Raw genomic sequence first — 18,882 nt, 5'->3', positions numbered from 1 at the left:
TTATTGATTGGCGATTTCCCTTTGGAAAATAAAGTCATGTAGTTGATTATTGTCCCTATAGGGTCACGCCAATTTAATTTCTTGGTTAACGGATTCGCCCGCTTCATTTTTTTCTGATTTGCAAAAATAAAAAAATAAAACTGCAAAATGCTCATATTTCGCCCTGAACAGTTGAAAACAGTCCTTTTCTTCCTAGTTGTTACAGTTCTTCCATCTTTCATTGCAGTGGTATCATTGAAAGTTCAAAATTCATTGTTTAAATTTTGATCCAGCCTGGTGTGTTGACTTCATGGCTCCTATCGTGCCATTTTGGGCCATAATAGGATGCCTAGGCCTGTTTTATTTTTTTTCGCCCGCCCACTCCATTATTTTTCTAGAAAAATCCGTTAACCAAGAAATTAAATTGGTGTGGCCTAATCTGCTAAATTTTACGTCTGAACCCGCGTTGTTTAATGTTAGTCTAGTGTAGACTGGGTTTAAACAAACATCCTTGGTTCATTGAATTGTGCCTACTTATGAATAGTGTTTATGAGGCGAGGTGACTAGTTGGGGAACCCCCTATACGTCATCGTTTCTCGTGACAATGAACTCATTCCTACTCGAGACGGCTGGGCTAACACAGGGACAGGTGGTGCATTGTTCACACCAAGGCATAAACATCTCTGAGTGGGAAGTCAAGATTATTATCGAGTCAACCTGGGAAAGCGTTGTGGGCGATAGTTTGGGAACAGCACGAAGTAAAGCGTAAAAATATTGGTCCAGTCTGAAAATGGTAGTCTGCAGTAGACAGCAACTAAAAAGGAATAATTTGACCACGATAAAGTTCATTTTCTCGTGCTGTTAACGTTAATATTAATTACCCTTACCGAGGCACACTCCCCTGGCCAATTATTTAGTAATCATTTTTACCAGTCTTACTACAACGTACAAGTATCGTGTAGGAAGGCCTGGTGCAGGCTATAGAAATGATGTTAACATCCTCAAGTAAGTAGCAAACTAGAGCTAGTAGCAAACAAGACATATATTTTATATGAATCGGAAAGAGACGGCTAGCAAACAATATTTACGTTTTGGCAGAGAGCCATCCGTGACGTCAGCATGTACGTCACCGTCGCCATGGGAACGGAGAGGGACAGCACTACCCAAAAATAGAAATGATTTCACTTCATTTTCTTTCGCTTCGTTACTTTCAGATAGAACTAGTAAAGAGGTCCTACGCACCATCATCACTTCTGTTAGCTGATTTGTGAACTCTACTAGTAACATACAACTATGGCGGACCAGATCTCGGTTGATCTAGCCGGAAGGGGACTATCGGAAATTCCGGACGACATTTTCTCTCAGACCACGGTAGAAATGATCAACCTACGTCACAACAAGATCAAAACGCTACCGACAAACTTTGGACTTTGCTTCGGGGCGACTTTGAAGCGACTCTGGCTCTGGGGCAACCGGTTTACAGAATTTCCCGAAGTCGTGCTGCAACTATCCAATCTGGAAATTCTCGACCTCAGAGAAAACTGTATCTGTAGACTACCTGCGAATATTTCCGTGCTACAGAAATTGCAGAAGTTATGGCTGTGTGAGAACAACCTAGACTCTCTCCCGGACAGTATCTGCGAGATGGAAAACCTGACAGAATTCATGGCTCATCGTAACAACATCAGTACCCTGCCTTTTGGCTTCGGACGCTTGAAACTGAAGCATCTCAACCTAGACAACAACCCTCTGGTACAACCGCCGTTAGAAACATGCCAGGAAGGTATCAGTGCAATAGCCGCCTATCAGAGAGAGCTAGAGGAAGCTAGAATGACTGTCTCCGTGCCGCCTTGTCTGAAAATAGTCGTGCTAGGGAGGCTTATGGCGGGAAAAACGAGCCTAGTCGCGGCCTTGACGAGGGCAGTGTCTCGTTTGGCGAAAGAGGAAGCTAGAACACACTGTATGGAGGTGAAGAGATGGGTTGTGGAACAGTCAGAGCTCGGCAAAAAAATCGACGCACAAGAGTTTGTGTTTGAGGTCTATGACGTAGGAGGGCACGACGCGTATCAGAATGTACTTCCCTTCTTCGTCTCGGCGCATGCGCTGCAGGTGTTGGCGGTGGACCTGAGTGAGTACAGGACGGAGGAGTTTGAGGGTATGGTGGGGTACTGGGTACGGACTGTCACTGCGCGTGCGCCGGGAGCAACAGTCTGTGTGGTGGGAACCAAGACGGACAGACTGGAATCACAGGAACAGGTGAGGGGATGGATGGATGGATGGATGGATGGATGGATGGATGGATGGATGGATGGATGGGTGGATGGATAGATGGATGGATAGGTGGGTAGATGGATGGATGGGTGGATAGGTGGATGGATGGATGGATGGATGGATGGATGGATGGATGGATGGATGGATGGATGGATGGATGGATGGATGGATGGATGAATGAATGAATGGATGGATGAATGGATGAATGGATGAATGAATGAATGGATGGATGGATGGATGGATGGATGGACGGATGGATGGATGGGATGGATGGATGGATGGATGGATGGATGGATGGATGGATGGATGGATGGATGGATGGATGAATGAATGAATGGATGGATGAATGGATGAATGGATGAATGAATGAATGGATGGATGGATGGATGGATGGATGGACGGATGGATGGATGGATGGATGGATGGATGAATGAATGGATGGATGAATGGATGAATGAATGAATGGATGGATGGATGGATGGATGGATGGATGGACGGATGAATGAATGACTGGATAGGTGGGCGGATAAATAATTGAATGAATGAATAAGTCGATGGATGGATGAATGAATGAACTAGAGTTCGATGATCTCATACCTCCATGACATGTGTATTGTTTTCATAAATCTTACGCATGGTGATGACCACCTGTAATTGGCTTACATTTTTCACCGCATATATTCAAATCATATGAGGCCATTTGCATATATTGCATCAATTGATCATACTCTCCACCAAATGACAGGGTTATCTTAAGAAATAAGGCTATTCTAGCGTTTCCTCATAAATTATGCAAATGAGGTCCTGATTGACATAAATTATGTTTAGTGATGTTCACCTTCACTGAACTTCCAATTATGGCAAGTATTAAATTCCCAGCAGTTACCACCATAAAATTGTACCAATTTGCCATTTATTATGAAAATTAGGTCTTCCTTTACATAATCGATATCTGCCAATGATCTTGTCGTTCTCACTAACATATGTCTATAGAGTTTTATAGCCCTAATATGAAATACAGCTGATTTATAGAATTTCCTCATTAATTATGCAAATTAGATCCTGATTTGCATAATTATATTTTGATTATATACCAAAAATCATGATTATATACCAAAAATCATGATGATCCATCAAACGGTTGTTCAGTTATCCTCTCTCGAAGATTTTCAAAGAAACCACCCTGCAGTTCCAGAACAAGCCGCTAGGGAGACCAAACTCACGTGACTCCTTCCCGAGGACAAGAGCTACCTTCCATCCAAATTTCATGACCCTAGCATGTCCAGATCGCGAGATATCAAAACCGGAAGTTGCACTGCAGTACCAAGGGAAGCCACTAGGGGGCCCAAAATCTAATCATTTTCAGTTTTTGTCACACCCTACCAACACACCAAGTCTGAAACCAATCCATCCAGGCGTTCTTGAGTTATCTTGTTGACCAACAGACGGACAGACGGACAGACAGACAGACGGACAGACGGACAGACGGACAGATAAACGCAACTGAAAATATAACCTCCATGACACATTTCATGGAGGTAATGAATGACTGGATAGGCCGGCGAATAAATGATTGATTGAATGAATGAAAGAATGAATGGATGGATGGATGGATGGGTGGTAGGATGGATAGATTGATGGACAGATAAATGAATGAATGAATGAATGAGTGGACGAAATTCAATGAATGGATGGATTTATAGAAGGATAAAAGAATGAATGAGTGATTGAGCGAGTGAGTGAAATGGCAACATGATATTTCGAAACGGTTGTCCAAAATGCATGACTTACTAGAGTTCCACGATCTCATACGAGGGGTGATCCAAAAGTTCTCGGCCTCTCCCAAAAAACGTGATGGCAGAAAAATTTTTCTTACACTATTTTTTAACATAGTCTCCTCTAACTTCAATGCACTTTGTCCAGCGATGTTCCAGCTTTCCTTTCCCTTGTGGAAGAATATTTCGTCTGAAGCCCTTAAAAATGCCTAAACCACATCAATGACGTCATCATCACCATCAAAACGTTGACCACGTAAGTGGAACTTGAGTTTAGGAAACAGGTAGAAGGCCCACGGTGCTAGGTCAGGTGACTAGGAAGGGTGGGATAAGACTTCAAAGTCACATTCGTTTGCTGCTGCCACTGACCCCTGTGCCGTGTGGACAGGTGCATTGTCAGCACGTCAACTCGGAGCTTTTCTCCCCTTTTCTCTGTGATTGTTGCCCTCAAATGCCGCAATTCTGGTGCACAGTACACCCCATTGATGGTTTGACCCTTTTGCAGGTAGTCAATAATGATTACCCCCTCACTGTCCCAGAAAATAGAGGCAAAAACCCTTTCAACGGGTAAAACTCTCTTGGGATGCTGGGAACCGTTCTTCGTCAATTATTTGCTCTGCTGTTTTGATTCGGGGTGAAAGTGGTGCACCCATGCCTCATCTTGGGTGACAAATCGTTTGAGTAAGTTGCCTTGATGGACTGAATTCGTTCCTTGAAATGTCCAGCCTGTTTAACGTGTGATGTTCAGTCAACATTCTATGCACCCATCATGCAGACAAGTTGCTCATCCCCAGGATGTCTGACAAAACATTGTGAACTGTACCACAAGTCAGGCCAAAGAACCTGCTACATGTTGGACAGTCTCACATCTGTCATTTACTACCATGTTATGGATGGCCTCAACTGGATTGTCCATGGTGCTGATTTGTGGCATCCTGACATATGTTCATCTTTTGTGCTCTTCTTGACGCCCTTAGAGCTAGCAACCCAGTTCTTCGTGGTTAAATAAGAAGGGGAGTCATCACCAAGTGACTTGATCATGTCTTTATGGATTTCCCTAAGAGACATAGCTTTTTATCGATACACTTGATCATAGCACACGCTTCTGGTGCGGCCATTTTGTGATTTGCCCTCACCCACCCCATTTTCACGGGGTGTCACGTGCTAATTAATGAATGTAAAAATTTGCATTTTTGTGTGCAGTGATGTAAGACGTCATAGTACACAGTTATACCAAAGAATACGCGTTTGACCTCTATTTTCTAGGTGAGGCCGAGAACTTTTGGATCACCCCTCGTACCTTCGCCAAATGATGTTAGCCTTTATGAGTAAGAAATTATAGATTAATCCCCCTGATTGTGCAAATAGGATCCTATATTTGCATCAATTATATCTGTTGATCATATTCTACACCAGAAGACAGTCTTATCTTATCAAAGAATGCCATTATAGCATTTCCTCATAAATTATGCAAATGAGGTCCTTATTTGAATAAGTTATGTTTAATTACGTTCACCTTCACATAACTTTCAAATATCCCAAGTATGACATTCCAGGCAGTTACCACTATGTAAATATAACATTTTCTCATTAATTATGCAAATTAAGTCTTCATTTGCATAATCGATATCTGCCTGTATTTCTGCCGTTCTTAATTACATATGCCACAAGCTTGAATAGTCCTATCAGGGAATGCAGATGATTGATAGAATTTCCTCATTAATTATGCAAATTACACTAATATATGCATAATTATAATATTATTATGTTAAGCATCACCTCAGCTACCTACATGCCAAAAATCACGACGATCCATCAATCGGTTCTAGAGTTATCCGCCTTTAAATATTTTTCAACTAACACCCCTGCAGTTCCAGAGCAAGCCTCTAGGGAGGCCAAACTCACATCACTTCTTCCCCAGCACAAGAGCTACCTACCATCCAAATTTCGTCACCCTAGCATGTCTAGATCACGAGATATCAAAACCGGAAGTTCAGCTGCAGTACCATAACAAGCCGCTAGGGGGCCCAAAATTTAATCAGTTCCACGTCTCATGAAGACCTATCCACCTACCAAATATCAAGACAATCCATTTTAGCCTTCTTGAGTTATCGTGCTGACACACACACACACACACACACACACACACACACACACACACACAGACACACGAACGCCTACGAAAACATAACCTTCTTGGCGAAGGTAAATATATAACATGTTTCTTTAGCGTTTCCACTTCCCTTTCTTGTATACAGGTTGACATGGTGTACAATAAGCTGAAGCACGACATGGACCATATGCTGGCCGCAGAACGCTCCCAGCTCAGACGGGAGATAGAACGTCTTGAGAAGGTCCTTGAGGAACCGTTTGACTCAGAAAACTCAGGGGCCGACCTCGACGTCCTCTCGGACGCCAAGCGCAGCTCAGTCCGGGAAAGGTTGGCCCACTTGCGGCGAATGGAGGAACTGCAACCAAAGATCGTCCTACAGAACACCGTGAGTTCCTCCGACGAGCTTGAGGGCATCGCGCAGCTGAAGGAAACAATCCTGTCTTTCTCAACCGACCAGAAACTATTCCCTAACGTCAGAAGTTCGATCCCTAAATCTTGGACTCTTCTGTTGGACCTTTTTGAGTCAGCGAGGGCGAACAACCGTAACAACGCCGAGGCGAGGCTATGCCTTCCCTTCGACCAGGTGAGAGAGATGGGCAAGACTGTCAGTCTAAGCGGAGAAAATCTCACCTCGGCTTTGGTGTACCTCCACGAAACCGGCCGAGTCCTCTACTTCAAGGACAGCCCGTCTCTTCAGAAGTACGTCTTTCACAGCCCGACAGCTCTCATCCGGGTCCTACGGGCCGTACAGCATCATGACGTGGCGCAGCTGTTCGACCCCGCGCACTCCGGGTTCGACTACCTGTCCAACTCTCGTCTGCAGACTGCGCGGGAAAACTTGGACAAGCACGGGCTGGTCAGGACTAAGGAGCTCAAGGTATTGAAAGTTTTTCTGTGTTGGTATAATTCATTTTGAAACAGGTTTTAATTGTAATTTCCAACACACACAAAGAAATTCGACGATTTAACACCTGTCTTTGTCAAGGAATGAGCAATCCACCGCTTCGATCTGTGACGTAATGCAATGCAGATAAAATACGCGGCCTAGTCAGCAGAGAATTACTAGGTAGCAGAATGTTTGTAGCGTCCCCCGTCCCAGTTGTAATCTCCTGATATAGATGGCTTTTTTTAAAATTCCTCTTGGAAAAAAGCCTGGTTCCGTGTCCGAGATTTTCACTTTGTCCAATGTTACCAAATGGATATCCAGTTGACTCTATATTTATGTATTGTTAAACTTCCGAAGTAAGGAAACACATCCACGAGAGATGGCTATGGCTTGTTTTGAAAGTTAACCTATATTTTTCTCTTTTTTTACACCGTAGGTGATGTTGAGAGAGCATGTGCGTACCGAGGCAGAGGTGCACGCCGTGCTGTCACTTGTGGAGAAGTTCGGGCTGTGCCACAGGCTGGGTACCGAAGAAATGTCCGACACTATAGGTTCGTCTCATTCCCACTGTGCATCACTATTAGCAGTACAACCAATCAGAGAATCTCAACTAGTGGTTCGACCAATGAGAGAATTTCAATTAGCGGTTCAACCAATAAGAGAGTGGATGTATACCCATCGACTATTTGGATTTCTACATCTTGGTGGAGGTGGGCGGGGCTATGAGATCGGTCTATAGGATCCTATCGGATAAATATCACACCAACACATGTAACACAATTTCCCTGGGTGAACACAATCTATCATGCTATAGCCGATCGCCAACAGGTTAGCTGTTCCTCTGGTTGACAGTGTTCATCTTTGTGACTAAACATGATTACACCTGTCCGAAAAAATGTTCAAGGCATCTATCCGTCTACAATTTTGGTAACGCCCCAGGGGGGAACCCATATTCTCTCAGGCTCGACACTCTAATAGATTTCTCTCCTACGTCTCTAGACCGCCCGACAGAGTGGTACCGGTTCCCCCGCCCCTCTACCACTGTGGACTACAACACCTGGTGTGAGGAAGTGCCGGAGGGGGTGGAGGAACTACAGATCGGCTGCCGCGTACTCGGGTCCTTCCCTACAGGACTGTTCCAGAGACTGTGTAGTAACGCACACAAGTTCCTCCAGTACAGGTATGGACATTGAAATTTCTCACACTATTATAACTGCCAAACAAACAACACTAGGATCAGTTTCCTTGATTTGTTGTACCTTAGGCCAAGAAGTTTTAAATACAACTAGAAAAGTAACATTTGCAAAGCAAAATTAATGCATAATGTTTACCTTCAAACATGGTCTGCTCTGTTAATTCTTACTCAAACACATTCATATGTATGGAGTCTAAATCCCTCCTACTATACGATTGCAACATTATGTAAGCCAATACAAGTTACCATGGTGACAGACGTCAACAAATCAGGTCATTGGCCAGGTCAGAGGTTAGTGTTTGGAGAAGAAGAGGAAGGGAAAACTGAGCAAAAACAATATGTTTTCCTTCGGTAAACATAAGTATACTTGTATTTAATAAATACAAATATACTAGTATTTAAAACTTCTTGCTTAGGCCTAGGATAAGGCCTTGGAAAACAATGTTGTGTTTCCGAATGGAACTAGACGTGACACACGTAAACGAAAATTAATTCCAAGCACTTTAGCCTTAGTCAAACTCAAGTCACCAAGGTGAACAATTATTTTAGTCATACATCTTGGCCCAGGCTAGCTTTATAGCCTAGCTATTTTTTTATAGAAGAATTTCTTGATCCCTAGGTCCAAATGTTCGCGGGTCACAAGACACGAGATTTCTCAACTGTAGTATTGTCTTCTCTGCCCAAAATCATTGCTAATTTGCATATCTTGTCATCAGGTGGGACCGAGCTGACCAGGTTCTGGGCAGCAACGGGACAAGACTAGTCCACTTGCAGCACAGGGGGGACAAGCAGACGAGCCACGACCACATCACCATGGCAACCCGGGGGCAAGCCGAGGACGCCCCCGACCTCTGGGCGGCGGTACTGCAGGTCCATCACGAGTTAGAACTGTTGATGACGGAGTATCCCGCTGTCGGTTCGTTCATCCCACCTGTTGATTCAATTACTAAAGGCGAAACCATTATGAGAGCGGGGGAGAGTAATATCTTGTAAAGCACCCAACATTTTCTCTTTCGACCGAAATCGTATGAAGAATTCAACTCTGTTTTGATTGCACTTTCAGTTTCCGAGTTTTACGTGACCTGCCACCACTGCTTGAGGGCAGGAGTAGAGGAACCACACCGTTTCCCTGGGACAGTGATGAAGCGCCCCCACGCGATTGACATTGGAACTGTGAGGTGCCCCATCGCCGACCACGGGCAGGTGAACACAGCACTGGTTCTGCCTCCACAAGAGTGTGACGTCCACGTCTCAGGTTCGTCTAATTTTGATGAACTTTCACCTCATTCTTCTTGTGTTGATTTTACTGTAAATCCTTCCATGCTCGCCTCTGGGACGGAAGTATATTGTTTGGGTGGAGGTGGTTTAGAAGGGGTTTGTATGTTTGAATTTCCAGAGTAATAATGAATGGTAAAATAGTCGAATACTAGTAAGTTAAGTCATGAAGGCGTATGGAAGTGGGTGGACGGAGATTTAGTTTCAGTTGATTGACAGTGTTGTGACCCAGTAAGCCATGTGTCGTAGGTTGTGATCCCCAGGAATGTGTACTGTATAATCATGGTACTAGTATGAAATATGAACCATGGTGTAATAGCGGAGTATGTTAATACAATCTTAATATAGGTGGCGTAACTCACTGACACAAATCATATCTATTTCTTGGAAGTATGAAATCTCTTATTTCTTTTTACAGGTCTTGACGGCCCTCGGCAAGTCATCAAGAATGTGACCACCATCAACAACACACAGGTTTACGAGGGCTGTCAGTTTGGCAACAACAATGAGCTGATCATGAACCCACGGGCTCCTGAGAAATGACATACAAGTAGAAATGTCACACATGACGGACTTTTCTACACAGGAATCGTATGGCCTTTTTGGCGCCAAAACGCACACAAACTGTATGTAGAACGTATGTTTTAGTACAAGTGCAGTAAGGAAGTAGACATCGAGAGCCAACTTGGTCAGAGAAGTCTTAGTTGTATCTAGAATAGTGCATATGTACGTGTACTTATAATGCCTGGTGTGTTAGGGTTAGGATTAGGCACGCACGCGGTTCTGGATATAGTCTCCGCGTATCCAAGAACGTAGATTTACTTCAGGCACGGTTCTGGATACGCCTGGGCTATCCAGAACCGTGCATGACGAGCATGGTATGGCTAAACCACGGTTCTATCTAGAAACAACATCTGGACTATCCAGAAACGTGCCAGAGCACAGTGGTGCTGGATAAAGCACTGCCACAGTCGCCAGGTACATGTATACAGTGTGAACGCTAGCGCTGTTAGAATAACAATCAAAGAACTGATTATATAGAACTGACCTGTCTTGTAGGCACATCAGGTGGGAGTAAGGACCAAAGCTCCAGTGTCTTCTCCCATTCGCCCATTTCCCCGGTGAAGACAGTATTCCAAACGGCGACTGAGGCATGAAGACCCGTCAGACAACTTCCTCAAGTTCATAATACTACTTCCCCTCGTCACCTCTAACCTACACAGCGATACGCCTGGCTTGTTCTATTCGCAAACAAACCTGCCATGCCGCTATCTAGTTCCTCAAAAATCTGAGAACCGATACAGAATCGATCGGCAGTCCTCCGCGTTTGTTTAGAGGGGAAGGAAGTCTTTACACGCAGATCTGTTTGAAAGTCTGATCTAATTACAAATGCCATCCGCTCTGTTGTGTAATGTAGCCAGCCAAACAACTCTTAAGTCACCCCGACTAGCCTCCGTAGCAGGCTTACAGAACTGGGGGTTTGGTGGTCTTCGACTGTTTTCTGATTAGCCTGAGTTCTAAAAACAGGGGTAATTCAACGTCAACCAGACCGGCTATGTTGTCTATATGCAATCAGAAAATAGCACATAAAAGCTCCCAAAGACCCTGAAGACCCCCCCAAAAAACAGTTTTTGACATGCTATTGAGGCTAACCCCGACCACCTACTTGTAATTCTAAGTTGCACACGCGGTCACAGTCTGACAGGCAGGGATCATGCTGCGTTGTTTAGTCGGTTCCACAGAGATCAGGAAACTTTTCCACGCAGATCCAGGCCTGTACAGAGCAGGACAAGCCATTTTTGCTAAGTGGTTGGCTGTGGGAGACATTACCATATGACTGAAACCAAGCAGATATCAGGAGGGAAAGACTGGCCGAATGAAAGAAGAAGTGACGCAATTCTTTTCCACATGCAAACTATTACAAGATATCTCTTCTCCGTCACTATACTATGCCATATGATTTTACAATGTCATTTTCATGTCCTAATTAAGTAAAATCTTCGGAAAATTATGTATAAGTAGATATTTTTGCTGAAAAGTTTTCAAATGTGCAACTTGAACAGAAATGAAGAATGACATATCCCATGTGCTCCAGGCTAATAAGGTTAGCTACATGGAAGAATGCTGTTAATGAACAGGTGGTATCCACTGTTAGAAACTCTGCTGTAAGACGGAGATGTGAAAAGTACCTCTGTTATTTGGAGGATCTGGATATGATTGTTTTTATATACGTCCCTTTTACGTACACTGTGGATAGAAGTATGTATATATACTATGTTTAAAGTTAAAAATTTTGGTCCAACACAAAAAATTCTCTCACCTAGAGCTTTCGACCAGTCACTCTGGTCTTCCTCAGTAGACTGACCCAGTGAAGCTTGTCACGTGGCTTCTTTGAAGTGTGACGTCAACACTGGGTCAACTTATCTGGTAGACGATGTCGGCCCCCGTCGCGGTTCAATGGTTGACTAAGAAAGTATACATGTCATGTATACGTTGGTACGAGCGCGGAGTGAAGGAGGCCATCTATGAGCGCATTTACAACCCCACCCTGAACAGGAAGGGGGGACTGCGCATTGAACTCTCAAGCACATGGGATCCCGCCCTGCCACAGCCCAAGGGACAGTAACTTTTCCTATGGTAATTCTTACCATAGGAACCTTCCTTACATGACAAAGACTCTTACGGTTGTTGAACAGGTTTTTCTAGTTCTAATTCCTGTACATTGAGTGAACCGTTCTTTTACATGATAAAGCTTCTTATGGACCTTGTTGTTTAACCGGTTTTTCTAGTTACTTGTATATAAGAGTGAATCGGTTCTCTGTTCATTTGTGACGCTGAAGAAGAGTGATGGATGTCACTCGAAACGTCCGGAAATAAATCCGTTAACTGATCCAGTAGTAGAGTTTGAATTTTCTTACGAGCATGTCATGTATATTTATGAATTCACTTTGTGGTTCCGTATTTGAAATGTCAGTAGGAAGGAGCGACGTTGTATATGACGTACATAGGAAGTTAGGTCGCATATCATATGACGTTCAAATCGGAAGAATTCCACATTGTATCTATGTACAAGAAAAGAATACGTTTATGCGTGTCTTTTTGTTAGCATGACGTAAAAGAAACCTATCTACTCGTGAATTCAATTTCTTTCTTCTGTCACATTTTAACGTAATTTTAACTTCATGTGCTTAAAAAACTCTTTTGAAAGATGTACAAGACCCAGTAGTATTAGAGAAATATTGACATGTTCAGACAACCTTTGTCAGATGAGGCACTTTATTCCTACCTGAACTTCTAAGATGATATGTTAAAGATGGCAAGAGAATACATGTAAATGCATTGTCCACAGTGAATTCACATATAATATACTGTAAGTCCAGTTATGTTCACGAATGCTTTATTTCACGAGATGAAGCAATTTGGGTGTTCAGTATTTCAGTTTCATGGATTTTTGTCTGTTTGTAGTTGATATGTAAACTTAAAGGTAGACTCCCATAGCCTTTTTGATGCCGTAGGGGCAGTAGGTTACATTTTACATCTGAGTTCAGTAAGAAAATTTGTGTAAAATGTCTTTCCCAAGGACACAATGTCTTGGCAGGAATTAAACCTATGATATTTTGATCTTGTGTGCACCAATCTAGCCACATGGCCATTTTAACACTACTATCAATAAATTGACAATTGTGATGACCAACAAGTAATCCAACTGTAATTGCTACATGGAATTGCACAGAACAAAGGCCATTGTTGAACTTGTTCAGAACAATAGCCATTGTTATACTTGGCCCCTTGATTGTCTAAACTGTTATTTCTAAATCACCATGGCACTTGTAACTCTAAATATATATATCTTGTAAGTAGTGAATCTTCCACAGAATGTACATTAGTGCTCCACCATGATTCACTAAATGTATCTTGGCAACTAAGTCTAGTGCAAACACTCTCATTGAGCAAATACTGTAGATACTGAAACTTGTGCAGTGGTATCACTGGTATGTGACCTCTTACTGCAAAGATGTTTTTCATAGTTTAACTGTACTGCACAATTCTTTCCACCATGAAGGTAAATGCATTTACCGTAGTTCAATGGCTGCTTGGATTTCCCTACTATACATTACTGAGGCACACTGGAAAAGTCTTACTCCAAGAATTTTTACTAGCCTGGGTGCCAGACCCTATCGCGAGAGAGTGATAATCTCCTTTGGCCACAGAAACCATCTCCCCTGCTAACCCCAACAGGCCTCAAAATTAAATTTTCCTCCTATTGTCCCAGCACTGTCCCAGAGATAAATGTCAATTGTCCCGAAGTGAGGATGAACTGTCCCAACCTGTTTTTTGGAAAGTATTGTATGACTTCAACTTGAAGTCAACTTTATTTTGCTTATATTGACTCCCAGGCACACTATAATTGCAGAGTAGACAGGAAATTTGGGGGGGACTTTTCCGGACCCAAAAGCCGGGATGTGTGCCTGATAAACAAAAGAAGAGCTGATATTCTGACGTTGTTTATTTTTCTATTGTCCTAAAAATGTCACAAAATGTCTTTTTAGTTGTCCCAGCCTAAATTCTAGTGGTCTGTGGCCATTGGACCACCAAAAAAGCAATCACTTATACAATGCCAGGGTCTGGCACCCAAGTAAAATTTTTACATGCTCTATTGAAATTTCAATGTAGACTGTAGAAAATACAGAAATAAAGCTTCAGAAACTGAGTGTGCCTCACATATCCTTGACTGCCTCTGAAACATCACTACTGACAGGGAACTCCAAACCATTCCCCGGCAGGGGGGACGGCAGCAGGGGAAACAGCCACACCCATGGCCACCGAGTGCCAAAGGCCTGTTCCAAGTTCTGCCGCCACCCCAGGTCGTAATCTCCGATCCTCTTATTGAACTCGAACACAGTCCTGTTCATGAGGGTCAGCTTGGTGTGGAAATAGAACAATATGAGGGAAAAAGCGCCCCCTATCAGACAGATCATAGACATCAGCGATACAAAGAAAGTGTGCGCTTTGGCCGCCCCCGCGAGCCACATTACCAAAGGAGCAAGCATTGTCAGGAAGGATTTCATATTCAGCCCCCCCATAACGTCCCACACGTAGTCAAAGTTCATGACGTTTGTGTACACGGCCCCAACGCTCATGTAGAGCAGGAACACCATGTAGTAGCGCTCATTGGCCCACGCCGCGCAGTTTCCCGTGAAGGTACAGTGGTGGATGCGCTTCAGGACGCACGTGCTGCACTCCCAGCAGTGGAAGGAGCGCGGCGGGGAGTTGGCCTCGCAGGAGGCACAGAAGTGCCAGCCTGGCTTCAACACGCTGGGCAGGACATGGCTACCGGTGGTGGTGTCAACATTCATCATCATGAACAGGTTCCCAACCTGGCAGGACAGAAAGAACACAATTTATAGAAGGCAAGCTATTCCACAACAATAATTGTACAAGGTACAACATATGGGATCTCTAGCCTCCATAGCAGGCTTATAGAACTGGGGGTTTGGTGGTCTTTGGCTGTTTTCTGATTAGCCCAGTTCTAAAAAACGGGGGTAATTCAACCACGCCGGCTATGTTGTCTAGTATATGCAATCAGAAAATAGCACATAAAATATCAAAAGACCATGAAGTCCCCCAAAACCCCCAGTTTTTGGCATGCTATGGAGGCTATGGGATCTCATAGTTCTCACTAGGTTATTTTAGTGTAGGGGCTCCCTATGCTGTCATTCAGCCCCCTACATTCTTTTCAACCAGCATAGGGGTCTTTTGGAGGGGAGACTCTTCATAAATCTTCAGTTAAAAATGCAAATTTGGCTCTAGAATAAAGCTGTAACAGAAGAAAAATATAGAGAAAAAATGAAGACCGAGGATAGTAGATGTATGTGATGATGTACATGTATGTACAGAATTGAAAATTTCTTGAAAGGATTCGGTCTCGGGGGTAACGTTGCCTTTTATCTCAATTCTCTTATTTGAGGCAAAAAGTATTTTATCATATTATTGAATGCACATTTGTATAACATACCGTTAAACTCAATAAGTTACTGTTCTCTTAGTCTTACATCTATCTAAAGCAAACTGGACCCATGTTATAATTACAGAGAATGTCTGACCGTGTTGATGTACACAAACACCATGAAGGCTGTGTGGAGGTAGCTCGCCAGACAGGGCTGGTGGTAGATCTCTGGGAGAACTCGGAACTGCTCGAAGTAGAAGATGAGGTGAATGCAGACCACTAGGAAGGCAAACGCCACCTGGGAACAAAAAATCATAGAAAGTAATCATAGAATTTGAATTATTACTCATATGATGACCAGTATGACATTAGCTATTATTATTATTATAATTAGTATTACTGTTATTTTACACCATAGTTTATGTTTCATACAGGTACCATGTCCTGGTGAGCTCATACCAAATTCTACCACCTACATGGCATACCAGGGCACAAACCTGTCAATCAACTGAAACCAAATCTCTGCCCACTCAATACCAATCATTTCTACTCATGACATACATACAAACCTTCTGAACCAGTGCCACCAAAAACAATACTTCCGTCTCACTCCCGAAAGTAAAATGGAAACCAAAACGTCTGCATTCAATGCATAATTTGATTGAAGGATCAGGCAAAAGTTCCTTTTAATTACAATTCTATACTTTATCTATTAAACGACAGCATGTATAGCAACTGGCCATGTTGGTTTGTTTTGGAGTACACGCGTGCTACAGGTCGTTGAAAACCAACCTTGTCTCCTCGACTTTTCGGCAAAAACTGACGAACTCTCCTTATAAAGCCTTCACTCATGGTGGTGTCCATCTCTTCTGATTGTACCTGCGCTTACAAAGTGTCAACTAAAGTACGTAAAACGATAAAAAGGCATAAAATTCATTTGTCATAACTGTAGATCTCAAATGTTAGATTTTCCCATTTTCCCACTATGCCTTTCGTGGACTATTCCACTTATCCATAGGGATGAAAGCTCTTAGATAAACATTAAATGAAATATGAACAAAAACTTGATTATTAGTTCACAAAATGTATTATGTCTATCATTATATGATTTGATCTTTTTAAATTTAGATATATGAATTATAATTTATTATAGCTACTTCCATCCCTTAATACCTAATGGACGAGTCCTTCCCATCATGCAAATGTAGCTATATTGTCTTTCCCGCCCGATTGTTGTTACATTTTAGGTGTTTTTCCGTAAATATTTCGGCCGCAGTCAACGGAAAACTCCGGAAAAATATCCAGAATTTCCGGTGAAACTGCTCCGGTGGAGATTTTCCGGTCCGTTTTTTGCTAGGAAGCAGGTAAGTTTGATTTTCGCTGGAAAAAAGACCCCTTATCATCCGTTTGGAGTGGCAAGATGGCTGCCTGGTGAGAATCTCAGCAGTCAGGACGGAGAGACCACATAGGTCACAGCTGACTAACGGACTTCTGTAAACAACTCTGCATGTTGTACATGTTAGCTGCGGTTTTAGTGGGTTTCCTAGAAACAAATCTTTACATTATTATGGGAAGAAATAGGCAACTTGGGATGTGAAGTGTTAAATAAATTGTGTAATTGTTTACATGGATGTCTAAAATTCACCAGCCTTTGGAAAAAATTATGCAACCTTGTATAGCTAACAGTTAACAGTTACATGTGTGTGATGTTTTGAAAATGTTTTCCACTCTCATTGTTGATTTTCTTAGACGTCAAAAAATAAGAGGAAGGAACAGCAGGGAAAAGTTGTTACTAAGCACAAGTGAAGGTCAAGTTGGAATGTCATAATTTGCTGATAACCAGGTCTACAGTAACGTTACATTCCAATACATGCATTTGCACTTGTAAATCAAAAGGGCATCTCGAAGAAGTAATTTTAAGGGGAGTAATTTTTTCTAGGTACACCAAATATTTTTGTTTATTTTCAAAATAATTTGTAAGGAATTTTGATTAAAATTACTGCTATTGGGTAGTGATGCATATTCAAAATACAATTCTTTATTTGGATTATCAGGTGCACATTTATTATATATGGTTTACCGTTACAGGGCACATTACGCATTACAAAAAAATTACATGCTGTTGTGCACTTTTTATAATGCATATATGCTAGTCTAGAAAGAGAAAACATGTAAAATATATGATCAAGGAGATAACAGACATCACCCTGTCCAGAAACACAGACATATTACTAGTAGTAAGGATCATATTTTTCTCAAATATTTCCCTGTACGCTTAGGCCACACCAATTTAACTTGTTGCTTCTCGGATTTTTTCAGAAAAAATATGAAGCGACAGGGCGAAATAAAAAAATAAAAAAAAACAGGCCAAGGCACCCCGTGATAGCTGGAAATGTTACAATATGAGCTATGAAGTCAACATACCAGGCTGGTTTATAATTAAAACAATATATTTTGAACTTTAAATGAAACAAAGTTGCATTGTTACATTGAAAAACTTAAAAAGGACTTTCTTCAACCGCCAAAGTATGTCTTTTATTACTATATTTTGCAGTTGATTTAGAACGAATCCGAGAAACATTGTTCATATAAAATAAATTGGCGTGGCCTTAACTTCAAATAATTCTTAAAATTGCTCTTAAGTTGTAACTTATCTTTCATTCATTTTCATTCAGACTGGAGACACAGGTTGTAACCATGGATACAGGTGTTCCAGCTGCAACCTCGCACCTGGGAGCCCACCTGCTGCAGTCGCTCAACATACAGCGCCTGGAGGGACAGCTGTGTGATGTCAACATACAGGTGCATTGTCCTTCAAGTTTCTATCTAAGGACTTCAAGCAAACCTTGTTCCAGTAGGGTGTAAGTTCATGTGTTCAGAACATTAGTAACATTGTGATTCAAACTGACTACACTTCACAAGTACCATCTACAGTCAAACCTGTACTAGCGGTCACCTTTGTATAGTGGTCACTCGGTCATAGCGGTCAGTTTTTGCCGGTCCCTTGAATTTTTCCCATTGACGTAAGCATTAAGAATCGTGTCTATAGCGGTCACTGTTCAACGCGGTCAGCGGTCACCCCATTCCGTTCCCGCCGGCATGTCAACACCGCCGATAGCGGTCGCGGCTGGCCGTAACCCGCTAAGCACCACGGCCGTAACACCACCCCACGTCGGGCTACGACCGTTATGAGCCTTGTGATGAATAAAATATTTTCCGATCGCTACATTACTAAAATGTGAACTGAAAATTAAACTCCATATGTGTATGAAATAAAGGAAAACTGGCTTTTGACACGAAGTTTCTGCGGTCGCGGGTGTCTTTGATATCTGCGTTTTCCCCAACACCAGTGCCGTGCGTGCCGCATGGAGCTTTCAATGGACTCGGCCGCTCGGCGAAGATTTACGGCAATTATCTTTACAAAAAAACTTCGTATGTGCC

At 42.6% G+C, this 18,882-nt stretch overlaps 3 protein-coding genes across 3 annotated transcripts in view; 2 read left to right on the top strand and 1 right to left on the bottom strand.

The window, feature by feature from the left end:
* Positions 1 to 395: 395 nt before the first annotated feature.
* On the top strand, positions 396 to 10,037 carry LOC109482290 (malignant fibrous histiocytoma-amplified sequence 1 homolog). The gene is made up of 7 exons (XM_019784976.1): positions 396 to 2,235; positions 6,284 to 7,015; positions 7,461 to 7,575; positions 8,024 to 8,204; positions 8,936 to 9,135; positions 9,283 to 9,474; positions 9,913 to 10,037. Exons 1-7 carry the CDS (start codon positions 1,273 to 1,275, stop codon positions 10,035 to 10,037), a joined length of 2,508 nt encoding a protein of 835 aa, XP_019640535.1. The 5' UTR covers positions 396 to 1,272.
* A 4,002-nt stretch (positions 10,038 to 14,039) lies between these two features.
* Positions 14,040 to 16,427, bottom strand: LOC109482614 (probable palmitoyltransferase ZDHHC24). The gene is made up of 3 exons (XM_019785415.1): positions 16,234 to 16,427; positions 15,599 to 15,739; positions 14,040 to 14,872 (listed from the first exon to the last, which is right to left on the bottom strand). The coding sequence occupies exons 1-3, from the start codon at positions 16,303 to 16,305 to the stop codon at positions 14,213 to 14,215; spliced, it is 873 nt and encodes a 290-aa protein (XP_019640974.1). The 5' UTR covers positions 16,306 to 16,427; the 3' UTR covers positions 14,040 to 14,212.
* A 206-nt stretch (positions 16,428 to 16,633) lies between these two features.
* Positions 16,634 to 18,882, top strand: part of LOC109482289 (zinc finger and BTB domain-containing protein 25-like) — a 12,175-nt gene continuing 9,926 nt past the window's right edge. Inside the window, exons 1-2 of the mRNA XM_019784975.1 lie at positions 16,634 to 16,805; positions 18,117 to 18,243. Coding sequence (XP_019640534.1) covers positions 18,139 to 18,243 — 105 coding nt within the window. The 5' untranslated portion in view covers positions 16,634 to 16,805; positions 18,117 to 18,138. The remainder of the gene's footprint in view (positions 16,806 to 18,116; positions 18,244 to 18,882) is intronic.

Source organism: Branchiostoma belcheri, unplaced genomic scaffold (assembly GCF_001625305.1).
Source record: "Branchiostoma belcheri isolate BF01 breed outbred unplaced genomic scaffold, Haploidv18h27 scaffold6, whole genome shotgun sequence".
NCBI lineage: Eukaryota > Metazoa > Chordata > Leptocardii > Amphioxiformes > Branchiostomatidae > Branchiostoma > Branchiostoma belcheri.
The sequence above is the reverse complement of the archived record's forward strand: the minus strand, read 5'-3'. Positions and strand labels throughout refer to the sequence as shown.

What these genes read in the sequence shown, in the direction of transcription:
- LOC109482290 (XM_019784976.1), top strand. Translation starts at nt 1,273, where the DNA reads ATGGCGGACCAGATCTCGGTTGATCTAGCCGGAAGGGGACTATCGGAA. An exon ending in GACTGGAATCACAGGAACAG is followed by an intron (nt 2,236 to 6,283) that starts GTGAGGGGATGG and finishes TCTTGTATACAG; the next exon opens with GTTGACATGGTGTACAATAA. An exon ending in GACGGAGTATCCCGCTGTCG is followed by an intron (nt 9,136 to 9,282) that starts GTTCGTTCATCC and finishes TTGCACTTTCAG; the next exon opens with TTTCCGAGTTTTACGTGACC.
- LOC109482614 (XM_019785415.1), bottom strand. Translation starts at nt 16,305, where the DNA reads ATGGACACCACCATGAGTGAAGGCTTTATAAGGAGAGTTCGTCAGTTT. An exon ending in CGAAAAGTCGAGGAGACAAG is followed by an intron (nt 15,740 to 16,233) that starts GTTGGTTTTCAA and finishes TTTTGTTCCCAG; the next exon opens with GTGGCGTTTGCCTTCCTAGT. An exon ending in TGTTTGTGTACATCAACACG is followed by an intron (nt 14,873 to 15,598) that starts GTCAGACATTCT and finishes CTGTCCTGCCAG; the next exon opens with GTTGGGAACCTGTTCATGAT.